The sequence below is a fragment of the Nannospalax galili genome, unplaced genomic scaffold (genome assembly GCF_000622305.1).
Source record: "Nannospalax galili isolate Female #2095 unplaced genomic scaffold, S.galili_v1.0 scaffold717, whole genome shotgun sequence".
In the NCBI taxonomy this organism is placed as follows: Eukaryota; Metazoa; Chordata; class Mammalia; order Rodentia; family Spalacidae; genus Nannospalax; species Nannospalax galili.
Genome location: NW_008339763.1, coordinates 1,115,370 through 1,122,664, shown reverse-complemented (window position 1 = coordinate 1,122,664; position 7,295 = coordinate 1,115,370). Strand labels below are relative to the sequence as shown.

The 7,295-nt window shown below is 57.0% G+C and overlaps 1 protein-coding gene across 10 annotated transcripts in view; it reads right to left on the bottom strand.

Moving 5' to 3' along the window:
* The window catches only part of Scrib (scribble planar cell polarity protein), a 22,697-nt gene extending 15,408 nt beyond the window's left edge, over nt 1-7,289 (bottom strand). For all 10 annotated transcript variants that reach the window (XM_029564220.1, XM_017798541.2, XM_029564221.1 and 7 more), the window contains exons 1-15: nt 7,066-7,289; nt 5,786-5,903; nt 5,579-5,657; nt 5,395-5,484; nt 5,257-5,313; nt 5,107-5,170; nt 4,936-5,010; nt 4,725-4,869; nt 4,170-4,288; nt 3,170-3,369; nt 2,920-3,086; nt 2,695-2,825; nt 2,475-2,600; nt 1,629-1,793; nt 695-1,078 (exon numbers count right to left, since the gene is read on the bottom strand). In XM_029564220.1, the coding sequence (XP_029420080.1) occupies nt 695-1,078; nt 1,629-1,793; nt 2,475-2,600; nt 2,695-2,825; nt 2,920-3,086; nt 3,170-3,369; nt 4,170-4,288; nt 4,725-4,869; nt 4,936-5,010; nt 5,107-5,170; nt 5,257-5,313; nt 5,395-5,484; nt 5,579-5,657; nt 5,786-5,903; nt 7,066-7,224 (2,079 nt within the window). In that variant the 5' untranslated portion in view covers nt 7,225-7,289. The remainder of the gene's footprint in view (nt 1-694; nt 1,079-1,628; nt 1,794-2,474; nt 2,601-2,694; nt 2,826-2,919; nt 3,087-3,169; nt 3,370-4,169; nt 4,289-4,724; nt 4,870-4,935; nt 5,011-5,106; nt 5,171-5,256; nt 5,314-5,394; nt 5,485-5,578; nt 5,658-5,785; nt 5,904-7,065) is intronic.
* Nucleotides 7,290-7,295: the final 6 nt, after the last annotated feature.

The window sequence follows — 7,295 nt, the reverse complement described above, 5'->3', positions numbered from 1 at the left end:
TTTTGCAAAATTTCCGGTTTCTTTTGGAGCTTTTTTTTTTTTTTAAAAAAAACACATTACTATAAAAAAAAAAAAAAAAAAAAAAATCAAACTTTCTGTGGTAGCTGTGGCTTTCTCTGAAATGGAAAAGTACCCAGTGTGAGGGCAGGCCCCTTTATGAGCCAGCAAAAGCAAATGTGGGGATCAGAAAGGGATGCCAGTGCCTTATAGCTTTGCCTGGACCCAACGAGGGTCTGACAAAGCACAAGAGCTACCGCCAGACCACAGGACAGTCCATAGACCAGCAGAGAGGCCTCCAGGCTAGTTATTGCCTGACGCAGGAAGGATTCTGGGACAGCCAGCACCTCCTGGGGAAGATCCTGCCCAGAACTCCTACACATATTTCCTAAGGGTGCACAGGGGCCCTCAGCTTCCAAGAGCTCTCAGCCTTTCAAGGCCCACCAGAGAGACCTGCCCCAGGCAGCTGTCAATGCCAGGGACTCCCTGGGACTAAGTGAGGAGCCCAAGGCGACAAAGAATGCCAAGTACAGCAGACACACCCATCTCTCTTTTCCTGAAGGCCAAAGGACTCACTGGACCAAGGCCTGACTTGTGTGGCTGTCAGAGAAAGGTTGGCTATCCTCCATACTGTTATCTCTTGGGGTCCAGAACACTCTGCTGGGCCAGAGGAGCCTGAGTCAGACGTGAGACTCACCTTGACAGAGGGAGCAGAGGCCACGGCCTCTTCTTTATCTTCTTCCTCTGTGGTGGCCTCGCCTTCTTCCTCAACCCCGTCCTCTTCTTCCTCTTCCTCTTCTTCCTCCTGAGCACGAGGAGCCCAGGGCGTGTGGGGGCCATTGTGCCAGCCCCCAGGACCCGGGGGGCCCTCCCTGTCTGGCTGCACTCCTTGCAGCAGGGCCACAACAGCTTCTGGTTGGGGGAGCTTGGAAATCTTGAAGTGCTTCTTGTAGTGGGGTGTGTCCTTGCGGATGAGCCTCTGCCGGCCACTAGGAAGTGGCCAGGGGGCCTCAGGCTGCCCCTCTTCGCTCTCACCTTCTTCCCTGGGTATTAACATGTCCTCTGCGAAGTGCACTGTGGGCTGAGTGGGCAGAAAGATGAGTGGCAGCCAGAGCCCAGCTCCGTCTTTCCAGGGCCCAGCTATGGGGCTGGGTGGTGGAGCCTGCGGGTAACAGCCTGAGGCTGAGCAGCTCTCTGCTGTACAGGGAACGGCACTTGGCAAACTCAGCTAAGACCAGGGGACAGGGCTCTTCCTGGACACGCATGGTAACCAAGTGGAAATGTCAGAACATACAGAGACCTAGCCAGAGAACCCAGGAAAGGGGGTTATCATCTAAGGAAAGCATGATAAACCTAACCCTGCTGAGCTTGGCTATGAAGTGGTCGTTATCCCATCCTGGGGCACCATCTCTCCCAGGCACCCCAAGGACCATGACTTTACCCACACCTTGCATGAGCTCTGCTGGAGAAAGCCCCTGGCTCTCTATCCTGTTGTTGCCCAGCCAGCGTCTGGCATGGCCCCAACCACACGTCTGATCAGAAAGGACAGGAGGGAGCTCCACTGCAGAAAGCTCTGCTTCTGGCCTCGTGGCCACCCAGGCCTGGCTTCTTCCTTTGCCATTTGTCCTTACCTCATCATAGTCCTCCTCTGTGTCTTCCTCCTGTCCAGCTGTGACTTCTTGCTGGCCTAGTCCTTGTGCCTCAGCCAGCAGGATCTCAGGCTCAACCTCAGAGGCTGTGCTTGCTGATGGGACAGAGCCTCCACTCAAGCCGGACTCTACACTCAGTCTCTTCTCCTGCAGCAAGTAATGGTGTCAGGCTCCTTGTGAGTTTGTTACCCCGAGGCCATGCCCTTGTGGCAGACCTCTGCTAGGCTTTCTGCTACTCTGGCTACAGCATCTCTAGCAGGCTCACTTCTGGTAGTCACTCCCCGCCCCAGCCCAGGGCAGCCCCATTGCTTCCAGAGCCGTTCAAAGCCATGGTTTTATTGCTTAGTTCTTAGAAAGCCTTCCCCCAAACTCCTCAGGAGTACCAGGACCACAGAAGTTCCCAGGAAGGCATCTGCCCTGTCTTCCCAGCTACTGTACCCAGAGCCCTGGAAACACCACCCAGCTCTGACATCACAAGTTTTGTAATAAGCAAGCAGATCTGCCCATACTCTAGTACCAAACTCCTACCCAAGAAAGATTGGAGAATGAAGGTCACAGAGCCCTCCTTTGGCCCCACCCCTGGCCAACCTCCATCCTGTGTCACCAGGGAACACTTGGCCCTGGGAGAGAACACCCCTGGTTCTGCCTTATTCTGCATGAGCCCTGTCTACCTGCACCCTCTGCCCAGTACAACCTAGTTATTGCCTGCCCCTGGCCCCAGCCCCATTCACCAGTTTGTCTCCAGTCCCCTCCTTACGTGGCCTCTGCCCTCACAGTTCCACTCCCAGGATGGGTAGAAATCTAAGGCTCCCCGTCCTTCATGCCTACCTCCTCTGAGGGTGAGGGTAGGCTGGGGTCAGGCTTGCAGGTGTAGGCCTCACTCCGGCGCTCCTCGATGCCCCTCTTCATCACCTTGAGCTCACTGGGGTGAGGCGTGGCCCGTCGTTGCAGGCCCTGCAGTGGGGACAGGGATGAGGGACAGAGGCAGGGAAGGGGTCAGGCAGGGTGGGATGGAGGTACACCGCCCAGGGTCCCCACCCCTCCATACCCGCTTCTCAGCCGCAGCTTCCTCAGCATCCTCGTCGCCTTCAGGGGCCTCCAGGAACTGGATGACACTGACACGGCTCAGAGGTGCATCACTACAGCTCTCTGAGGGGCTGCTCTGATGCCCAGGGTTCTCTGTAGGAGGCGAGAGTCAGGGGCCCGAACTGGTCCCTCTACATCCCCCAAGGTCTCACCTACCCAAGTCAAGACCTAGCTATCAGCAACTTACCGAGGCTTGGCAGAGGCTGCTGGGGCAGCAAGTAGCAGGTAAGCACCTTCTCGCCGGTCTGGGCATCATCCTCGGTCTGGAAGCGGAGCATGGGTTGTGCCTGATTCTCAGCCAGCCATAGTGCCTTGAGGTTGAGGTGGGTTAGTGCGAATGGCAGACTCCGTAGCCTGGGGGCCAGGTTGGCATGGTCAGCACACAGGGGATGTAGCCAGAACCTCAGACTGTGGTGAGGGGTCACATAGACACTCACCGGTTCCCAGCCACATCAAGCACGTGCAACTCAGCTGTATGAGCAAGCTCAGGGGGTAGGACAGCCAGGCGGTTGTCCCTTAAGGAGAGGACACTGAGGGCCACACAACCTCCAATTTCAGGTGGCAGCACCTCAAGATGATTCCGGTCCACATTAAGGTTAGTCAGTTTGGTCAGCTTGCCCAGAGAGCGGGGTAGGGCCTGGCCGGGAAAAGGAAGGATCTGAGGCAGGTAGAAATCTCCTCGGGGAGGAGGAAGAGGTAGAGAGCCCTTGGGAAGATAAAGGTCTCTCCTGAGGGAGACTATGGCCAGTTCAAGGTTCCCCACAGCTGTCAGAGACCAAGTCCAGGGACCTGGATATGACCAGTTTGCATATAGGTCTCTTCCCACCCTCCAGGCTATCAAACACCTTGCCAGACCACATGAGACCTCAGACTATGCCATCTCAGGCCCTTGTAGACAGCCAGCTCAATCTCAAGGCCATGAACCTGACGCCTCCACTGTACAAGATGCCTACCCACATCTCCTACTGCCCCTTCATCTCTAGGGCACCCTCTTCTCTACTGCCATCACCACAGGCATCCTACATGTAGGAACATCACAGACAATGCCTACGGACCAGTCTGTCTCTCTAGCCTGAGGCTAACATTGCCATGGACATTGCTCGTTCTGGCCCTACAGCCTCCACTTTCCCTGGCTACGGTGGGGCAGGTGTATAGGAAGGCAGCATCGTTCCCGGCATCATACCACACGTCTGGAAAAGCAGAGCCTGAACTCTTTACTATAACCAGGCAGGGTCCTACCCTAGCCCACAGGCCCTAGCCCATCTTATGTGTCAGTGAGCTTTCTCTCCTGACTCCAGGGGCGCCCCTCCCAACCAGTTTCCTGGGACAAGTCACCAGCGGCACGCAGCACTGCCAGCAGGTACTCTGCTCCTGCTACACTAGCACTGACTGCACTCTGCATACCCTCCAGGGCCTAGGGCCTCCAGGCTGCCCTACCGTTAACAGGTTCTCTGTGAGGATCAGTTCAGAGAGGTTCTCACAGTCCCCAATGGCCTCGGTCACCTCGCTCAACCGGTTCTGGTCCACCTTCAGGATAGACAGCTGCTTCAGCTGACCTGGCATCAAAAGACTAGGCTGAGTTGGGTTGAGGGCATACATTTGAGCATCTGGGTCCTCAAGAGGGGCCACAGTCTAGCTCCATGCCCCAGTGACAACCAGTTTCTCTGAGGTCCCCCAAGAGCCCCTGCACTGCCACAGGCCTCTCTCTGCTCAGCCCTCCCACCCTTCTTACCATTGACTTGCCCAGCTCCCAAGGCTCTTCCCATCCACTAATCCTTGTACAGCTACAACACCAACTCTTATCCACAAGCTGCCCTGAAACCTCTGTGTATTGCCTGGATGATCAGTACCTGATCCTAGCCTGGTTCTAACCTTCCCTCCTTGGATGCCTCCAGCTTCAATCAAGTCAGGTCCTAACCCAAGACCCCCGCTTTCCTCGGCACCTTGGAAGACCAGTGATCAGAGTCCCCCAAGCCCTTTGGGCACACTGACCGATGCCGTCTGGCAGCCGCTGAAGCAAGTTCTGGGAAAGCAGCAGGTCTGTGAGAAGCACCAGCCCACCTAACTCCACAGGCAGCTCCTCTAGCCGGTTCTCAGACACATCCAGGCAGACCAGCCTCCGCAGATTCCCAAGTTCCTGAGATCAGGTAAGGGGTTAGAAGGTAGAAGCTGGAGGGATGAAGCTAGTCCCTCCTTCACTTACCGGGGGCAGTGCTGACAGTTGGTTCCGATCTAGCCACAGTTCCCGCAAGTTGGGCAGAGCCCCCAGAGTGTCGGGCTATAGGAAGAGACAGAGAGAGAGAGGAGAAACCAGTGTGACACCTACTGGTAACAAGTGCCCCACCTGTCCTGCCCCAGGCAGCCCTCACTGCACCAGGACTTCCAGATCATTGCCACCCAGATCCAGCTGTTCCAGCTTGACCAGGAAAGACAGGGACCTGCAGAAGAAAAAGTTTTGGTGTGGCCATTCAGCCTAAGCCCTGGCACAGCTCTTCCACTGCCTGGGTGGAGGCCCCAAACTTACGCAGGCAGAGACTTAAGCAGGTTTTCCCGGAGCTCCAGGGTCACCAAGTTGGCCAGGCTAAAAAACACCAAGAGTCAAAGCTGAGGGAGGCAGGGCCAAGCTGAACCCACCCCAGACCTATTCACCAAGGGGACTCACTTGCCCACATCTCCAGGCAGCGCCTGCAAGGACACATCATTCAGGGCCAGGTGAGCAAGGCTCCGCAGCTGTGTGAAGCCATCAGGAAGTCTGGGAAAAGGAGGCAGCAGAGCTCAGAAGTCTAGAGAAAGGCTACAGAACCCTCCACAGCCCAAAGCCAACTCCCACAGCCAGGTTCACCCACCTGGACAAGGGGTTCCCACTGAAGTCTGCGATCTCCAGAGCTTTACAGAACTTGATGCTCTCAGGTATCTCAGGAATATCTGTGTGGAGGGAGTTATGGTGGAGGGGCCCACAGCCTCAGGAGGACCTCTTGGGACGCCCCCCCTCGCGCTCTGCCCTATCTCTGTGTTGTCAGTGCCTCCTGCCCCTCCCCTTCCAGCCTGCCCACCATTCCGGGACACATCCAGTTCCACCAGCTGCATGAAATTAGCCACTTCAGGAGGCAGCCGTTGGATTTCGTTGTCACTGAGGCCCAGCTTTCGCAGGTTCAGTAGGCGGAAGAAGGGCTGTGGAGAGTAGAAGGTGTGATCAGGGGAATGGTTTCTATACTGAAACCCTGAGGACGGAGAAGAGTTCCTGCACCAGCAGGGTCATGGCCACAGATCACTAAACTTCTGTGTATTCCAGGTCACACAGGGTTCTGAGGTGTAGCCATGATAACCAGTTTGCTAGAAGACAGGTAAGGAAACACGAAGACACAACCCTACCCACTCGATGCCTTGTCTTATGCCACCTGTCATACACACATCATTTGGCCTCCCAGATGACCAGCCCCACCTGAGAAATTATCGGCTCCTGACAAGGCCCTGCACTCAGCTCCGTCGGTCATCCCTGGTTCTGCCCACTACCTGAACTACACCAAAGATGAGCTCTTCAGGGGCCTGCAGGGGTTTCTGCTACTGCACCCCAGCAGAGAGTGTGAGAGCTCAAGTCAAGAGAAGAGTTAGACGACCAGAGAACAGAGCTCTGTGCAGGGATTTCAGAATGTGTATTGAAGACACCACAAGGACAGAGCTGTCACAAACAGGCCCAGAGTGGGACCACACTGTGTCACTCAACCCTTATCGGCCCACTCAGGACTCCGAATCTCAGAAAAAAAATCTTTCATAACCTGCTTCCTCTGGCGTTCTTTCTGGAGTGGCCAGAAGAAAACAAAACAAAACAAACTGACCGGAAGGAACACAGGCAGTGAGAGGTGGGCCCCCTCAGAGAGAGAAGAGAACAGGTCTGACACCCCAGGCACCTTAGAAGGGTCCCATACAACCCTGCACGCAAGAAAAAAAAGCATGGTAGGGAGAAACCCTTCACCTCTAAACCAGCCCAGCCGCCTGTAACCACTGCCACCCAAGTCCACCTTCTATCCCAGTGCCATCCACCTCCTGCGCCCTCCCGGGCTGTTGTCGCCTGCCCTAGGCTCGGTATCCACTCCGTCCCCAGACAGGCTCCGGATGACCGCTGCCACCTGGTGCCAACGCAGGCGGCTGGGGGAGGGTGGGGCTGGCTGGGGCGGGGCTCTGGACAGTAGGAACCAGCACGGCCGGCTGAAGGCTGCGGTACGCGCCCGGGCAGCGCCGGCTGAGGTCTTGCTCCAGCCGGCCATGCCTGCGGTCGGACCCCGCCGCGAACCGAGAGGGCCGGGGAGGGGCGGCAGGTGCGGCGGCCGTTCACCTTGGGCAGCTCGCGCAGCTGGTTGGCGTCCAGCAGCAGCTCCTCCAGGCTGCGGCTGTAGCGATAGATCTCCTCGGGCACCGCCTGCAGCGAGCAGTGCCGCTTATCCACCGACTCCACGTGCCGGTTGCAGCGCCAGAGCGGGATGCACTTGAGCATGGTGCGGGAAGGCGGCGGGCGCGGGCAGCGCGCGGCAGGCTCGGGCCGGGGGGCGGGGCTCGGCCCGCATG